Here is an 18,939-nt window from a genome sequence, read left to right on the forward strand (position 1 = left end):
GAATGTCATTAAGTTCAAGAGTCATGTAGCCGAGTTTCATGATCTCAGGCTTAAATGTAACTGTTATGCGACTGTCAATTGGTAATTTCAACCAGTGGTTCCATGTCTTCAAAACTGCTTTTCTTATGCTTTTTACAGTTTTCCCAAATACTGACTGTAGTCTTGAGCTGGCGTTTTTGCTGGACAGCTCAGAAAGTGCCAAGGACAACCACGGCCAGGAGAAGCACTTAGTCACCGAAGTGGTTGAACGCATGCAGGATACGCGTCTTCAGAGTGGCCGCAGCCTGAATTTAAAATCTGCACTTCTTCAATACAGCAGTCATGTGATTCCTGAGCAGACCTTCAGCCAGTGGAGGGGCGTAGCCAACTTCAAAGCCAACATCGCACCACTTCCCTATATAGGACAGGGCACATATGTGACATATGCCATTACTAACCTCACGCGCCTCTACCTAAATGAATCAGGACCCGGAAGTGTCAAAGTGGCTGTGCTGCTCTATGATGGAGAGTCCCATCCAAAAAATCCAGACTTGTTTTCAGCTGTGGCTGATGCCAAGAACCTAGGAGTTCGTTTTTTTGCCATCGGTGTCACACCTGCTGCCAGAGAGACGTCCAAAATCGCCCAGTTGAGGATGCTGGCCAGTTCTCCATCGAGCCGCTACTTACACAACCTGCAGGATAAAGACATTGTCAGGAAGATCGTCCAAGAGCTGGTGAGTCCTGAGCAGTCTTCATATTTCTTTAAGTGTGACACATAATGCATACTTTATCTTGGACTGGTAATAGGCTGGAGACATGAAATATACTGCATGCAACATTACAGACATAGTAAAATCAATGATTAATTAATTCAAATAATTCAAAACAAAATGTTTGTGGACACCTGACCATCAGATCAGTAGGTGCTCCTTTTTGAAAATCCCATTCAACATTTAGTCCCCATTTGCTCTTATAATAACCTCCACTCTTCTGGGAAAATGATCTACTAGATTTTAGAATGGGCTTATAGAGATTTGTCTCAACCATTCATTCACAAGATCGTTAGTAGAATTAGGTACTGATGCAGATGAGGTGAGGATCAGAGGTGGCAAAAGTACACGCAACCTTCACTCCAGTAGAAGTGCAGATACTCTGGTAAAAGACTCTGGTAAAAGTTGAAGTACTGACTGCACTTTTTCACTCAAAGAAAAATCTTATGCATAAGTACTACTTAAATATTTGTATTTCGCTCCAATCTCTGGTGAGGAGGCTCAGGGTACAATCAGCATTTACATTCATGCCAATAAGGATGAGATTCTAGCTCCATAGCAGGCCACTTAGGATCGTCCACTTCAGACCATGTAAATCACGTGTTTATGTAGCTGGTTTTGTGCACAGGGGCTGGAACAGATTTGGTTTTCCTAGTTTGAGTGAAGGGAAAATTTCATGCTACCACATCCAAACATCCTATAAAATTAGTTTGGGGAAAACCCACATATGGCTGGTAAAGTCAGGTGTCCTAATACTTTTGCCTAAATAGTGTATGTGTACTGGTTCCCTTAATCCACTGAGTTAATAATTACTAATAATCCACATACATGAGCCAAATTTAAATAGTATTAGTTAAGAATGTATTTAATTCTGAATGAACTCATATATGAACTGATTACAAGTTAAGGTAAATGCTAATCATGAGCTAATGAAAACCTAACCTAACAATGAACTTTTAAGTTCAATAAGACTCAATCTGATTAGCATTTAGTGCTAGAAACTAAATCAAACCAACTCTAAAGGAATTTAACATCCATCATTTATATTTGATGCTATAATTTGCTCTTGTTCATGTTGATGAAATTTTTGTTGTTTATTAATAATTGGGTTATTCTACATTTTGATAAGTAGGGTCAGACTAAATTAGGAAAGAAATTCGTGCCATTCTTGTGCTAGAAGCTTCATAAGGCAAATTAAGACAGGTTTTGCACTTGACTCTACTTGAGTAGAGTAGAGTAGAGTAGAGTAGAGTAGAGTAGAGTAGAGTAGAGTAGAGGACATAGAGTATAGTAGAGTATAGCAGAATGGAGTACAGTAGAATAAAATGCTAAATTATAAAATAGAGTACAGTCGACTTAAATACAGCCGACAAAAGTTGAGTACAGTAGAGTATAGTTAAATACAATGCATTATAATAAAATGGAGTACAGTATATAAACAGTACAGTACATACAAGTAGTTCAATGTATATTTTACTATACTCTACTATACTCTATTTCAATAGAGTACAGTAGAGTATAATAGAGTATTAAAAAATAGAGTACAGTAGAGTAAATGCAGTATAATAAACTGGAGTATCTAACATTAGGGGACAGTACAGTAGAATAATATATAGTAGACTCAAGTGGCTTACAGAACAGTAGAGTATAGTAGAGTATAGTAAAATATAGTAATTATAATGATATTTCCATGTATGTTGTAAAAAGCAGGGGTCCTAGAACTGAACCTTGTGGCACCCCATATTTAACTTCTATCTGAATAGTTCTCCAGGTTAATCTATCTAAAAAACTTGTGTAATGCCTTTCCCTGAAAGCTGATGAAATACAGTAAAGTTCAGAAGAGTATAATAGATTGGAGTAGAGTGGAGTAAAATATAGTATAGTAGAGCAGAGCTCAGTAAAGTTTAAAAAATAATGGAGTAGAGTAGAATAAACTGGTGTACTGTAGAGTGTAATAAAATAGAGTACAATAGAGTAAAGTGTAGTTGAGTAGAGTATATAGAGAGAATACAGTAGAGAGGAGGACAGTATAGTAGATTATTGTGAAATTGGGTGCATTAGTGTAATATTCAATATAATAAAATGAAGCACCTTACAGAAGGTAATAGTCGAGTAGCATGTACAGTAGACTAAAGTGAAGTACAGTGTAGTAGAGTACCAGCAACAGTGTGTAAAAACCTTGTGGAGACTTACAGAAAACCTTTGATCTCTGTCATTGCCAACAAAGGGTATATAACAAAGTATTGAGTTAAACTTTTGTTATTGACCAAATACTTATTTTTCACCATAATTTGCAAATAAATTCTTTATAAATTAGACAATGGGATTTTTATTTCTCATTTTGTCTATCATGATTGAAGGGTACCTATGATGAAAATTACAGGCCTCTCTCATCTTTTTAAGTGGGAGAACTTAAACAATTGTTGGCACTCTAAATACTTTTTTGCCCCACTGTAGGTACAATACATTCAAGCCAAAATATACAGAAATTTAAGTGTGTTGTTAACAATATTGTAATGTTGTAAAGTCATAGATAAATTGTGACAGTTTGGTGAATGTGTTCCAGGCACTCAGTTGTGCACAAAGATTTGCTTTGAACCAATCTCCGAAGTTGACTTTACTTTGGGAAAAAAAGTCTGTATTCAACACCGTGAGATGCATCGCTATTAGCACAGCTGCTGCGATTCCTGCTTCCTGCTGTCACGAGGGAACCGTAACGACACCCAAAACATCCTCCGTATATTTTATGGCTGTTTTCTTGCTTTGAAGTGGAGACGTTGTCGATGTGTTCACATTGGCATTGGCTGAAGCGAAGGGTATTAAATAGAAGCAAAGTTATTATGCAACATCTGTTGTAACACATTATGTTGATCTATGACACAGTGATGTTATAGGGTATGTTACAGATCTGTCAGTATTTCCAGCATCACTTCACACTTCTCAATTCGTGCTTGTTTAAATACATTTTTTTCCTATAGTAACAGTTCATTCACGGGCAGGTGTATGCATGCAGTCAAGCTAAATAATCTGAAACTAATAAAAATTGGTTTAAAACTGGTTTCATATAAGAGTGAATTTTATTATCTCATTAGAAAAGGTAAAGTAGAGAGGACTATTGTGTGATACAAGTTTCAAGTTTATTTCTATAGCACTTTTCACAATGGACATTGTTTTAAAGCAGCTTTACAGAACTTAAAATTAAAAGTGAATGATGTGTATGTATCCCTGTTTATAGGACTGTGGTGAGACCTGAGATGTTGGATGGTTTAGAGACAGTTGCATTGAGTAAAAGACAGGAGGTGGAGCTGGAGGTAGCAGAGCTGAAGATGCTGAGATGTTGATTGGGAGTGACGACATTGGACAGGATTAGAAATGAGTTTATTAGAGGGACAGCGCATGTAGGACGTTTTGGAGACAAGGTGGGGAGGCGAGATTGAGATGGTTTGGAAATGTGCCGAGGAGGACATGGGGTATATCGGTAGGAGAATGCTGAGCATGGAGCCACCAGAAAGGAGGAAAAGTGAAAGACCTAGGAGGAGGTTTATGGATGTGGTGAGGGAAGACATGCAGGTAGTTGGGTTGAAAGGGGCAGATGTAGAGGACAGGAGAGTATGGAGATGGATGATTCGCTGTGGCGCCCCCTAATAGGAGAAGCAGAAAGAAGAAGAAGTATATTTATCTCTGATGAGCAGCCTGGGGGCAACTGTGGCAAGGAAAAAACTCCCTTAGATGTTAGAAGGAGGGAACCATGAAAGGAACCAGACTCATAAAGGGGAGCCCAAGAGTTCGATATCAAGAGTGTGTTTATAAATATTAAAACAATACAAAACACAGGAAAGTGGTAACTACCCTGAGTACTGGAGTGTGTGATTATGAGTAGTGTCCTTTCTTGTCAATTGACAATTTGAGATCATCATAGATTCAACACCAACTCCTTCATGCCAGAGCCTCTAAACATGTGTAAAGGTCCAATGCCCAAACTCCACATAAAGTGGGCCAAATGGGGCTAGTAGGTCTCTAGATGTTTGCGGGGTCAGCATTTACTTTTTTGATGGTCCATAATCTTCATGAGGTGGGACGTGACTGGAGCTGGCATAACCTCTGAATGCCTCGGGATGGGGTGAGAAAGAGAAGCAATGAAGAGGAATTAGCGTAGCTGCTGTTCATGATATTAACAGCACAAGTTGATAATGTGCATGTGATCAGATGTTCTGGAGCACAAGGTTATGATGTGATGTGTGTTATGTGTAGGCTTTGCTAAAAAGATATGTTTTTAATCTGCACTTAAACTGGGAGAGTGTGTCTGAGCCCCGAACACTGTCAGGAAGACTATTCCAAAGTTTAGGAGCTAAATGTGAGAATGTTCTACCGCATTTAGTGGACTTTGCTATTCTAGGAACTACTAGAAGCCCAGAGTTTTTAAATGTTACGGAGCCTGACGGATTGTAGCGTTTTAAAAGACTGGATAGACACATGGAGATAAACCAATTAGTGCTTTATAAGTAAGAAGCAGTAGTTTGAAGTCTTTTCGAAACTTGACAGGAAGCCAGTGTAGGAACGATAAGATTGGGGTTATATGATCATATTTTCTTCACCTAGTAAGAACTCTGGCTGCCGCATCCTGGACAAACTGTAGCTTGTTTATTAATGATGCAGGACATCCACCTAGTAATGCATTACAGTAGTCTATTCTGGAGGTCATAAACGCATGGACGAGCTTCTCTGCATCAGATATAGATAACATGTTTCTTAACTTAGAAATATTTCTAAGGTGAATGAAGGCTGTTTTTGTAATATGGTTGATATGATATTTATAAGACAAATGTCTAAAATAACTCCCAGGTCTTTTACTATTGAACTAGTAGTTACAGAACATCCTTCTAAATGCAGGTTGAAATGCTGGAGCTTCTGTGTACTGGTTTTAGGGCCAATAAGCAAAATCTCTGTTATATCAGAATTGAATAGAATAGAATTACTTGTGGTTCAGATTATTCAATATCCATGTCTTACTTTTGTATAAAAAGAAAAGTGACATGGGAAGGCTTGAAAGTGGATATTTTTAACCATCTGAAAAATGTGTGTGTGTGTGTGTGTGTGTGTGTGTGTGTGTGTGTGTGTGTGTGTGTGTGTGTATTTCCATTTGGTTTTGTCTAAAACATTTCTAATTCATATAAATAAAACTATTACACACTGTATATTACTGTATAGATCGTCATTGAGCTCGTGTGCTATGGCAGTGGATCTCCTGCGGTGTTAATGGAGAGCAGTAAAGTTTTGGTGTCTGGAAGTAACAGTGTTTTTTCCCCCCAGAGGACATTCTTGTTTGAAGTGAGTTATGTAGCCTGTAGATTGAAACTCTTTGTTGTGGTGAGTTGCCCTTTATATATCGGAGCTCATCCAGCACACAATCTCAAACACACACACACATGCATGCATGCTGAGGAAACGATTGTTGAACAACTGCTAGCCAGAACAGTACTGTTTGAAAAAAATCACGAACAGGATGTGGGTCTGATTTCAGGCTTAGTTGAATGTGATGGGTAAAAATATCAAAGATGGATTGAATTGTGAGGACATGTTGGGATGTTGCATTGTGATGCTGTAGACTCCAGGGGAACTCATTTACTATTAATACTTTATTAATGTTGTATACTTTAAATGCTGTAAATGTTGTATAAATTATGCAGGACGATTTTGAATAAAAAGGCTAAAATAGTGTGGCAAAAATTCTGACACTCAGAGAAAGGGCAATTGTTATTACACTTTCTCTCACCCAAAGGTAACAGCTACTCTTACTCCAATCATTTTGTTTGTGGATTTGTTTAGATTAAAACCGAAGACCTTAAATGTTTTGGTCATGCAATGGGAAAAAAAAAATCACAGAATTCCACAAAATGCTCTATAGTGAGAGAATCATATCCACTTTTCATAGCAGAAGTGAAGACACATGCAGGCAACATCGAAATGGTATAAATCTGTAACAGTAAGCAAGCGTCAAAGAAGACACAACAAGATCAGATCTAAAGAAACACCAACGCATTGTAATATTCTAGCGGTTAAAAACATACACTATATGGACAAACCTACTAGAGAACATGACATTTTCCAGCCATTGAAGTTGAAAGCACACAACTGTATAGGATTTCTTTGGACGCTGCAGCATGACATTTTCCCTTCACTTGATCTAGAAGTCCCAAACCTGTTCATGCCTCTGTGCAAAAAGCAAGAAAACAATATACTACACATTGATTGGAGTGGAAGATCTCTTGCTATTAAGCTCTAAAATTAACCTTATTAAACAACTTTGATATGAATGTGAACGCTGACTGCACCCCAGTAACTATCAGCAAATGAGGGAGAGAATGGGGTTAAGTGTGGCTGTTCTGGTGGATGTGTCTTTTTAGGGATGGATGAAAGAGCAGCACGAGAAATAGGGGACAGGTTGTGCCTAAAAGCTCCATCTATGGTGTAGGTCTGACTCTGATTCATTCAATGGATCTGTCTAACTCTTTTAACTAAACACTTAGCTGCACTCGCGTCCGCTTCATCCTTCGCATCATGCCACATATATGAGGAACTGCACTAGAAAACGGAAAGAACTTCTACAGACGTTCTATTATCATCTCCTGCTGCTGGTTTTGATTCTCCGGCATGCTGAAACACTCGACAAATATGAGAATGCTTGAAAAGCGTCTATATATAACGTTTTTCATTCCATCTGGCCCACATCTGCTCAGAAATGTCGCATTTTTCTCCTTCATATTATATCAACATCTGCGTTGTGTTACAAATGCAACAGTTTTATAGCACTTTTAAAAACAGACATTTTCTGAAAGCAGCTTTACAGAAATAAATTGATTTTTAATATACATTTTAGCATTAATTTAGCATAGATTAGTCCCTTAGTTTATTCATAACTCTATACATTATATACATTACTTTATAAATAAATGATCTTAACATCCAACTTAGTCAAATTAACACTACTCAACATCACGAAGCTGCTGGTTGTTAGACACATGGCACTTCTCCACCTTCCGCTTGAGGATCCCCACAGGTGCTCAATAGGGTTCAGGTTAGGAGACACACTTGGCCACTCCATCACCTTCAGCTTAGACAGCAAAGCATTTGTCATCTTGGTGTTTGTTTGGGGTCGTTATTATTTTGGAAAACTGCAGTTCGGCCCAGTTTCTGAAGGGAGAACATCATGTTCTGCTTCAAAACGTCACAGTACATGAAAAAAATCCATGTTTCCCTCAATGAACCGCAGCTCCCCAGTACCAGCAGCACTCATGCAGACCATGATGCTACCACCACCATGCTTGACTTTAGGCAAGACACAATTTTATCAGACCACAGGACATGGTTCCAGTAATTCATGCTCTTGGACAGGTTGTCTTCAACCAACTGTTTGCTTTCTTGTGAGCCAGCTTCAGAAGAGTCTTCCTTCTGGGACGATGGCCTGCAAACCGACTTGCAGTGTGTGGTGGACAGTCTGAACACTGACCAGCGGACCTTCCACTTCTGTTTCAGGCTATTTCTTATCTTACAGCCTCGGCCATCTTTGTGAAGATCAACAATTCTAATTCTCAAATCCTGAGAGAGTCTTTACCATGAGGTGCCATGTTGAGGATCCAGTGGTCAGTATGAGAGAAGTGTATTTAAATCACCACATTTTAACAAGATACATAAACTTGTATGGTCCTGTGAATTAGCCAAAAACATAAACTTGATGAATAGCTGTTATCCCTTGGGGTGTACTTACTTTTGTTGGCAGTTATTTAGACAATAATGGCTGTATGTTGAGTTGTTTTTAGAGGACAGTAAATCTGTACTGCTACACAACCTGCATATTGACTCTTCTAAACATATCCAAGTTTCATTTCTATAGTATTGTCCCTTGACAATATGCTAAAATGTTGAAATGTGAATTGGGTGCACTGACTTTTGTGAGATACTGTACATTATACATTATATGGGGGCACCTGACTTTTCCAGCCATACTTGGTTCTTCCCCTAACTGTTTTGCAAACTTAGAGGCACACGATCATATATGATGTCTTTGTATACACCTCTATTAAATTGACCTATCATTTGAACTAGGAGACCCAAACCTGTTTCAGCTTCAGGAACATATGGTTTATATCGGTTGGAGTGGAAGATTTTGAGCAACCTGCTTTTGCACCCCAGACCTCCTCACCTCACCTACATCAGTACCTACTTTACAAATACCCTTATAGCTGAATAAGCACAAATCTCCACAAAATCTAATGGAACATCTTCCCAGAAGAGTGGAGGGAATTATAAGAGCAGATTAGGACTAAATGTGGACTGCAATGCTCAAAAAACACAAGCCATACTTCTGACTAGGTGTCTGCAAAGTTTTGGCAATATAGTGTATGTATATTTGTATATTTATATTAGATTTATTTATTTATATACATTGCTATTTGCACTTATGGTTATGTGACTAATTGCATTTTATTGTACTTGTACTCTGCACAATGACCATAAAGATAAATCTAATCTAATCTTATCTAATCTAATCCAATAATAAGCGAGCCAGTGTTGAAGAAAACCTCTCTGAGATAATATGAGGAAGAAACCTTGAGAGGAACCATACTCAAACCCATCTTCATCTGGGTGACACTGTTCCTTCATTGTTGAGGTTATCACCTGTTCACTGATGGACCTGCAAAGTTGCTCATGTCGGTTGTATTTCTTAAGCTTATGTAAACGAATGGATCTTTAGGCTCTTTATGTGGAACCATTTTGCAGTGAGGTGAATTCTATCCTGAAGACATCGAGATGGATCGAGCAGTTTTGGAGAGCAGAAGAGGGGCAGGATCATTGGTACCTCGGTAGCATGTGTAGCTTGACTGGAACATGAGGGAGAAATATAAGAGACAAAATAACCTATTTTACACGGTTTATAGTCCTAAAAAACAGATATAAAGATAAATAGGTAGAAAAAAATATATATAAGCTTAGCACTGTTATCTGTAGCAAATAGCTAGTGGCTATGTGTTAGCAGAATTAGCATCCCTGTGTGATTTGCCATTACTTTTTCCAGTGATTGACCATTACTTGGTCATAATACACCATCATAACTCTTCTGTTTACCAAGCATTAGAGTGAGTTGTTAGCATGGCGTCCTGTGTCAAAAGCTAGCATACAGTATAGGAGTTAGCCAGAATGTATCACCTCAACGCTTCAGCATGTCGTTCATCATTTACAGCGGCATTTTATATCGAAGCAAACCGCCTCAGTGGAATTTGGGGAAAGGTGAAAACATTTCAGGTGAAAGTCCCTCAGTCGTTCAGACTATAAAAAAGTGAACTGATTGTAGAAGCATGATTGAAGGCTTTTAATGTTCACACAGTGAGTTAATTCACTATGAGATGAGTCTTGAATAAGTATAATAGTTGGTACATTTGGGCGAAAGTTTGTGGACACCTGATTATACGATCGGCATGTGCTTTCCACATTTTGTTGTAAAAACTTAAAAACTTCTGGGAAGAAGTTCCACCAAATTTTTGAGTGTGCTTATGGAGATTTTTGTTCTTTCAGAGTACACAAAGGCGTTAATAAGACTTTACTGATGTGAGTTGAGGAGGTTCAGTCAGTCTTTCAATTCATCCCAATAGGGTTGAGTTTAGAGCTTTATAGTTGGACATCTTCCACTTCAACTCATGTAAAGCATATCTTAATAGAGCTGGCTTTGTGCAGGGGGGCATTTTCATGAAATGCTTTTTTATGACCGTCTAACATGTGAATTAAATTTAAATTCAGTGCCAACTGGATCCAACTTCATGTGGAGTTTGGACACTGGACCTCCTTGAGTGTTTAAAGGCTCTGGCATGGAGAAGCTGGTGTTGGATCTGTGATGATCACAAATGTTGAGCTATTTTATGAGTTGCTCAGTAGCTCCTAGTTTTATAACCACAACTGAATGTATAAGACTGTAGAAAGAACATTACTTATAATCACACACTCCAGTACTCATGTTAGTTCTCATTTTCCAGTGTTCTGTATTGTTGAAAGATTAATGATCAAACTCTTGATGTCACCCAAATGAGGATGGGTTCCCCTTTTGAGTCTGGTTCCTCTCAAGGTTTCTTTCTCATAACATTTAAGGAAGTTTTTTCTTGCCACAGTCGCCACGGCTGCTCATCAGGGAGAAATACACACTATTCACCTTAACTGTTAAAATTCTGTAAAGCTGCTTTGAGACAATGTCTATTGTAAAAAAGCTCTATAGAAAGAAACTTGACTTTACTTGCTGGTATTAAAGTGACACTGAGCCATGCCAATCCAATGATAAAGTGACAGTTGTGCAAAAAAAAATTATAATTGTGCACAAGAATGAAGTGTAGACAGAGAGAGAAGACCAGGTAATATGTGTTTTCCTGGTTTAAACTCCAAATTGCCTGCAGTAAGAATCTCCTTCTGATTTTCTCAGTGTTTGCTTTAAATGAGAGGAAGCGCTTCCCTGAACACAACAGAGTAAACAGTCCATTGTTGAGATGGCTGAGGTCCTTCGATATCTGGTTCTTATGTGGTTCTCATAGTGAAAAGGAAAAAAATTATTCCAAAGCATTCAATCACGTCCTACAGAATTGTGGAGAAGAAGCTGGAAAAGTCAGGTGTCCCAAAACATTTGTCCGTATTGTGAACCTACACAGGTTAGATTGTAAGTGTGTTTGAGAGAGTCAGAGAGTCTATACATTACCTCCAGAGGAGGAGTTTGTACAGAAAAACACACTGTTCATAAGTAATGGCACTGCATCAGGGTAGGCAATTAAGCGAACACTGCCACACTTTTCAGATGTGAGTTGCATGCACTGGGTGAGGAGTTCATCCTGAAATCACACATCTCTTGCCAGACCTTAGACATAACTAGAAACATGTGTACTATTCTGAGCCTGAATGCTTTCTTGCATGACATCACCACTAGCACCTCTGTATGACAGCATGACGGAACTGCAATACTGACATTTATGTTTTAATGTTTTCAACTCGTCCGCCATAAATGTCAGAGAAAAACCACAGAAACGTTATTTCAGCTCCTAAACACATGCAGTAATAAAATTGAGTGACACCCCAGTATCTGGTCTTTACAAGTGGTGTTGGGAAGGTGGAGGGTGAGTGGAACAGAAATATGAAGAAATGCAAAAAAAAAACGTGGTGAAGGATACCTGATGGCGTCAGCATGGACAGAACCAGTCAGTGTGCAGAAGACGTTGTATGGCTTATTTAGACAGTTTTCATACAGTACATTCCTATTATTTTATCCCCAATGATAAATCCCTACTGCATTTCGTTGCCTTGTACTTGTACATGTGTAATGACAATAAAGTTGAATCTGATCTAATCTAATCTAATGAGCGAGACAGTGGAAAAAGCGTAAAGAAAAAAAAACTCCCTGAGATTGAGTATGAGGAAGAAACCTTGAGAGGAACCAGACGTAAAAGGAAAAATTGTTCCCTTTAAACATTTACATGAGTGAATGTATCCATTCATTCATTCATTCATTTTCTCCCGCTTATCCGCAATCCGGGTCGCGGGGGCAGCAGTCTAAGCAGGCCCCCGCCTTCGACTGCTGCCCAATCCTCACAGCACCGTCCCTTACGGTCCCTCCTGCAGGTGTTTTTTTTTTTTTTATCACAAGGCTCTTTATTGAAAGCAAAACTGATCATGGTGATTATACTAAGCCACTGTAGCAAACTGTTAAATCCTCATGGTTCTTCAGTTTAGCCTCCACAGTAATTTTATGGATCTTTAGTCTGTTCATGTGGAACTATCCTCAGCTTCAATGAGTGGTCTCCATTGGACATCCAAAACTGTCATCAGAATGAATTTGGCAGGTTCAGAAAGAAAAAGTAGATGGGATTATTGGTATCTCATGAGTTCGAAAGATGAAAAGAAAGAGAGAAATATGGATCATCAGGTATCGTTGTTGTTATGTAATTGTTAAGGACGCTGTACATTGGGATCAGAGTGCAGTTCGGAACTCTGAGGTACTAGGAAGCCAACCACACCACCAGCAACTGCGAAATGATTTTCCTGATTTAGTGTCTGGTCAGAACTTGTGCACACAAATAACTAATGTTACATGTTGTTATATTAAAGCATTATATTAAATAATATGATGGATTATTTTTTTTACCCCCACCTTAGATTCACTCTTTCAGCTGTAATTCTAGTTTATCATACAAAATGATATAATGTGCTGGATCAAGTGTATGTTAACATTAGTTTTTATTTTTTATCAATTTACAAAATGAAGCATTCTTTACAGCATTTTTTTCATACCTGCCTAAACTTTGTGTGTGTAAGTTATGTAATTGAGGTGGTATGAAAAAGTTTTAATACTAGCTCTGTTTACAAACAAGTACTTCATTTATGTACGTTTCCACACTATCACTCTCAAAATAGTCCCATTGTAGAGCAACACAGCGCTCCCAGTGTTCCTGCCACATCTGGAATGTGTCCTTATAGTCTTCTTTTCAAAGCGTGTGAAGCACCTTCTGCGATTTGTACTGGATCTACGCATTAGTGTTAAAACGATGACCTTTGAGTCCGATCTTTATCTTCGGGAGAAGGGAGAAGACCGCAGGAGACAAATCTGGCGAGCAGGGTGGGTGCAGAATTGAGGTGATGTGGATTGTTCTCTGGAGATCATCATGCACAAGTTGAAGAATGATTTCTGACATTTTTGGGGGGGGGTTGAGCTCGTTGAAGGTCTTTCTGATCTCTTGCCGTCTTACAGTAAAGTTCTACTGCTCTTGAATCGCACAGATTTGCACTGTTTCACGCAGGATTTCACGTTCGCTTTTTGTTCTAAATTGCTGTCCGTTATGGAATAACAGACGTGGAAACGCACGTGGTCAGAATGGCACCAGTTCACCATTCGTCTTGTATATTTTATATATATATATATATATATATATATATATATATATATATATATATATATATATATATATATATATATATATAAAAACATATATTGTATACATAGAATCTTATGTTCTTTCAAATGTGCAGTAGTGTGTAGAGACCATTTTAGTGCAAATGACACATTGTGCATCTCTGCAGAGAAATGGGGAGGAATCATAAAGTAAAACTGTCTGTCCAGTGACAATCAGGTGACTATAGCAATCACAGGCAACTAATTAACGAATGTGCATGTGCTCTTTATACACTGAACAACGTCTTTACTTATAATTCTGGTTTAAAACAGTCCTTTTGTAGTGCAGTGACAGATGTTGATCTTGAATACAAACCTGATGCTTGTGTAAATTTTCATGAAAAATTAAGTTCATATTATTTTCTTTTACTCCTTTTCCAGATGGCGTTGGCAGAAGAGGCGGTGAGTGGGAATAAAATAAATAAATAAATTAATTCATTAAAAGAAATAAAAATAAAAAAAAGTAAATATATATATTTATATATATATATATATATATATATATACAGGAATATACAGGAAAAAAAAAAAAAAAAATATATATATATATATATATATATATATATATATATATATATATATATATATATATATATACAGTGAGGAAAATAAGTATTTGAACACCCTGCTATTTTGCAAGTTCTCCCACTTAGAAATCATGGAGGGGTCTGAAATTGTCATCGTAGGTGCATGTCCACTGTGAGAGACATAATAAAAAAAAAAAATCCAGAAATCACAATATATGATTTTTAAACTATTTATTTGTATGATACAGCTGCAAATAAGTATTTGAACACCTGTCTATTAGCTAGAATTCTGACCCTCAAAGACCTGTTAGTCTGCCTTTAAAATGTCCACCTCCACTACATTTATTATCCTAAATTAGATGCACCTGTTTGAGGTCATTAGCTGCATAAAGACACCTGTCCACCCCATACAATCAGTAAGAATCCAACTACTAACATGGCCACGATCAAAGAGCTGTCCAAAGACACTAGAGACAAAATTGTACACCTCCACAAGGCTGGAAAGGGCTACGGGGAAATTGCCAAGCAGCTTGGTGAAAAAAGGTCCACTGTTGGAGCAATCATTAGAAAATGGAAGAAGCTAAACATGACTGTCAATCTTCCTCGGACTGGGGCTCCATGCAAGATCTCACCTCGTGGGGTCTCAATGATCCTAAGGAAGGTGAGAAATCAGCCCATAACTACACGGGAGGAGCTGGTCAATGACCTGAAAAGAGCTGGGACCACTGTTTCCAAGGTTACTGTTGGTAATACACTAAGACGTCATGGTTTGAAATCATGCATGGCACAGAAGGTTCCCCTGCTTAAACCAGCACATGTCCAGGCACGTCTTAAGTTTGCCAATGACCATTTGGATGATCCAGAGGAGTCATGGGAGAAAGTCATGTGGTCAGATGAGACCAAAATATAACGTTTGGGTCATAATGCCACTAAACGTGTTTGGAGGAAGAAGAATGATGAGTACCATGCCTAAAACACCATCGCTACTGTGAAGCATGGGGGTGGTAGCATCCTGCTTTGGGGGTGTTTTTCTGCACATGGGACAGGGCGACTGCACTGTATTAAGGAGAGGATGACCGGGGACATGTATTGCGAGATTTTGGGGAACAACCTCCTTCCCTCAGTTAGAGCATTGAAGATGGGTCGAGGCTGGGTCTTCCAACATGACAATGACCCGAAGCACACAGCCAGGATAACCAAGGAGTGGCTCTGTAAGAAGCATATCAAGGTTCTGGCATGGCCTAGCCAGTCTCCAGACCTAAACCCAATAGAGAATCTTTGGAGGGAGCTCAAACTCCGTGTTTCTCAGCGACAGGCCAGAAACCTGACTGATCTAGAGAAGATCTGTGTGGAGGAGTGGGCCAAAATCCCTCCTGCAGTGTGTGCAAACCTGGTGAAAAACTACAGGAAACGTTTGACCTCTGTAATTGCAAACAAAGGCTCCTGTACCAAATATTAACATTGACTTTCTCAGGTGTTCAAATACTTATTTGCAGCTGTATCATACAAATAAATAGTTAAAAAATCATACATTGTGATTTCTGGATTTTTTTTTAGATTATGTCTCTCACAGTGGACATGCACCTACGATGACAATTTCAGACCCCTCCATGATTTCTAAGTGGGAGAACTTGCAAAATAGCAGGGTGTTCAAATACTTATTTTTCTCACTATATATATATATATATATATATATATATATATATATATATATATATATATATATATATATATATATATATATGTATATAGTATTGCCTCCTTGTTTGGATTCAGTGTAATTGTACATTTGTGTGTGTGTGTGTGTGTGTGTGTGTGTGTGTGTGTGTGTGTGTGTGTGTGTGTGTGTGTGTGTGTGTGTGCTTTTTCCAGTGTCCTGTGGAGAAGAAATGTGTGTGTGAGAAAGGAGAAAGAGGACCAAGTGGCCCAGCTGTAAGTAAACAACTCCATATCTACACTCATGGTGTGGGAATGATTTCTTCATCCCTAAAAGGACTTACTGAATGGTATCATGAGGATAAACTGTAAATGATGTCAATCACAGCCATGGTCTTCATAGGCACTAAATCTTAAACCTTTAAAATTTTTACCAGGACTAATACACAGACAGCTTGGGGGGTCCTGGGATTTAATGCTGAATCTTAAATATCACACAGCCTACTGTTTTGGAAGGGTGCCAAAAATTCTGTTCACGTTCACTCTTTCAGAGAGGAAGAGCTGAGGGTGAGGAGGAGTGTAATGTGTTTTTGGTGTAATGTGTTTGAAGACTTTTCGGCCGTCCTGCAGAGCTTTTGGACGATTAGGGATGATAAAAAAACTGTTTGTGGAGGGATTTGGTTTCTCTGCATGTCTCCCCTGATCACACAGTGCTGCTCAGGATCACTGGGTGGTGAGATGTTTTTCAGTGTTCACCTCAAGCACGGAAAATCCAGCGATAATTAACCTGCGTGCTAAAACACATTTGCTGAATTCCTTCGGGTTCTGTGGGGGAGATTTATTTATTTAATGGGCTGAATCAGGGAAAGAATGTTAAATGCATTACTGCCTGTTGCGTGAGCCGTATGTATAGATGGAGTTTAATCTTTCTGTAATTAAAGCACCTGGAGACATCTTTTTACATGTAATTTTAATTCAGAAATTCTATGGCTTTTAGCTAATATTTATAGTTTTGTAATAATAATAATTATAATAATAATAATAATAATAATAATAATAATAATAATAATAATAATAATAATGGGGCTGTTAATCGATTCAAATATTCAATTGTGATAATGATTGTTATGGTAACTCATGATTGACATGGACAAATATTGATGCTTTATTGATGTATGTTTATTATTAGTGAAATCAAACTCAACATAGAGCATAAAGACAAAATATTCTTGTAAATGTTTTAAAGTAATTATGGTGTTTTAAATTACGTACATCTTCAGGACACCAAATGGAACTTTTGCCATGTTTCCACACGGACGGTTTTAATTGCCGGATGTGTGCATCATGACGGATTTTGGTGCTGGTCCTTGCCGCATCAGTAATACAAATGTTTGGTGATTAAAAAGGACGTCGTGAATAAATGTGTGTTGCGTTGGTTTTAATTTCGCCTCTTTTATATTTTTTTAATTATATGTAAAAAAAAATGGTCAAACAGAAATGCCCTCTGCATTAATTGCGGGTTAATAAAATTTATTTTACCATTTATTTTTTTTATAATTATTATTATGTATTTAAAGATATTTATGTTCTTTATTTTTGGTACATTTATTATTATCATTATTAGTAATAGTAGTAGAAGTTTTACTAGTAGTTCTAGATATATGATAGAAGTAGTAGTAGTAGTGATAGTAGTTTTACTAGTATTAGTAATAGTGATAGAAACATTGTAATTGTAATAGTAGTGATGCAGTAGTAAGAGTAAAACTAGTAGTAGTAGTAGTACTAGTAGTGATAGTAGTTGTAGTAGTAATAGTAGTAATGATAGTAGCAATAGTGATAGTAGTAATGGCAGCAGTAGTAATAATAGTGATAGTAATAGTAGTAGTAGTGATATTAGTTGCTGCAGAAGCAGTAGTGATAATAGTAGTAGTAGTAGCAGTGATAGTAGCAGTATATTAGTGATATTAGTAGTAGTAGCAGCAGCAGTAGTAGTAGTAGAAATGATAGTAGTATTGATAGTAGTGATATCAGTTGCTGCAGAAGCAGTAATGATATTAGTCAAGTAAAGTCATTGTCATTTCAACCATATATAGCTGACGCAGTACACAATGAAATGAGACGTTGCTCCAGAATCTGGTGCTACATAACAGAACACAGAGCTACATAACAGAACATAAAAGCTACATAACAGAACACAGAGCTAAGGACTAAGTAAGTTGTCTTAGCCACATAAAGTGCATTGTGTGCAAGGGAGTGCAAACAGTACAAAAAGGGAGGTGGTAGCTCAGTGGTTAAGGCATTGGACTTTGGATCGAAACGTCACAGGTTTAAATCCCAAAACCACCGAGCTATTGGGCCCTTAACCCTCCCCTGCTCAGTTGTAAGTTGCTCTGGATAAGGGCATCTGACAAATTCCATAAATGTAAATGTAAGCAAACAATACAAGACAGTGTGGGACAAATACACAAAACACATAATAGCACCGACCAGTAAACCGACTGATATGTTATACAGTACAGTGTGCAAAAGAGAGAACTATAAATGAAACAGTAGAAGCAGAAACACTAGTACTATGGTAGCAGTAGTGATAGTAGTAGCAGTAGTAGTAGTGATATTAGTTGCTCCAGTGGCAGTAGTGATAGTAGTAGCAGTAGTAGTAATATTAGTTGTTTTAGTAGCAATAGTGATAGTAGTAGTAGTAGTAGGAGTAGGAGTAGTAGTAGTGATATTAGTTCCTACAGTAGCAGTAGTGATAGTAGTAGCAGTAATAGTAGTGATAGTTGCTACAGTGGCAGTAGTGATACTAGTAGCAGTAGTAGTGATATTAGTTGCTACAGTGGCAGTAGTGATAGTAGTAGCAGTAGTAGTAGTGATATTAGTTGCTACAGTGGCAGTAGTGATAGTAGTAGCAGTAATAGTAGTGATAGTTGCTACAGTGGCAGTAGTGATAGTAGTAGCAGTAATAGTAGTGATAGTTGCTACAGTGGCAGTAGTGATAGTAGTAGCAGTAGTAGTAGTGATATTAGTTGCTACA

The 18,939-nt window shown here is 37.9% G+C and overlaps 1 protein-coding gene across 1 annotated transcript in view; it reads left to right on the forward strand.

The window, feature by feature from the left end:
- Positions 1 to 18,939, forward strand: part of col28a2b (collagen, type XXVIII, alpha 2b) — a 61,117-nt gene that overhangs the window by 7,150 nt on the left and 35,028 nt on the right. The window contains exons 3-5 of the mRNA XM_083562548.1: positions 139 to 713; positions 14,104 to 14,124; positions 16,122 to 16,181. Of these exons, the coding sequence (XP_083418674.1) occupies positions 139 to 713; positions 14,104 to 14,124; positions 16,122 to 16,181 (656 nt within the window). The remainder of the gene's footprint in view (positions 1 to 138; positions 714 to 14,103; positions 14,125 to 16,121; positions 16,182 to 18,939) is intronic.

The sequence above is a fragment of the Silurus aristotelis genome, assembly GCF_946808225.1.
Source record: "Silurus aristotelis genome assembly, chromosome: 2".
NCBI lineage: Eukaryota > Metazoa > Chordata > Actinopteri > Siluriformes > Siluridae > Silurus > Silurus aristotelis.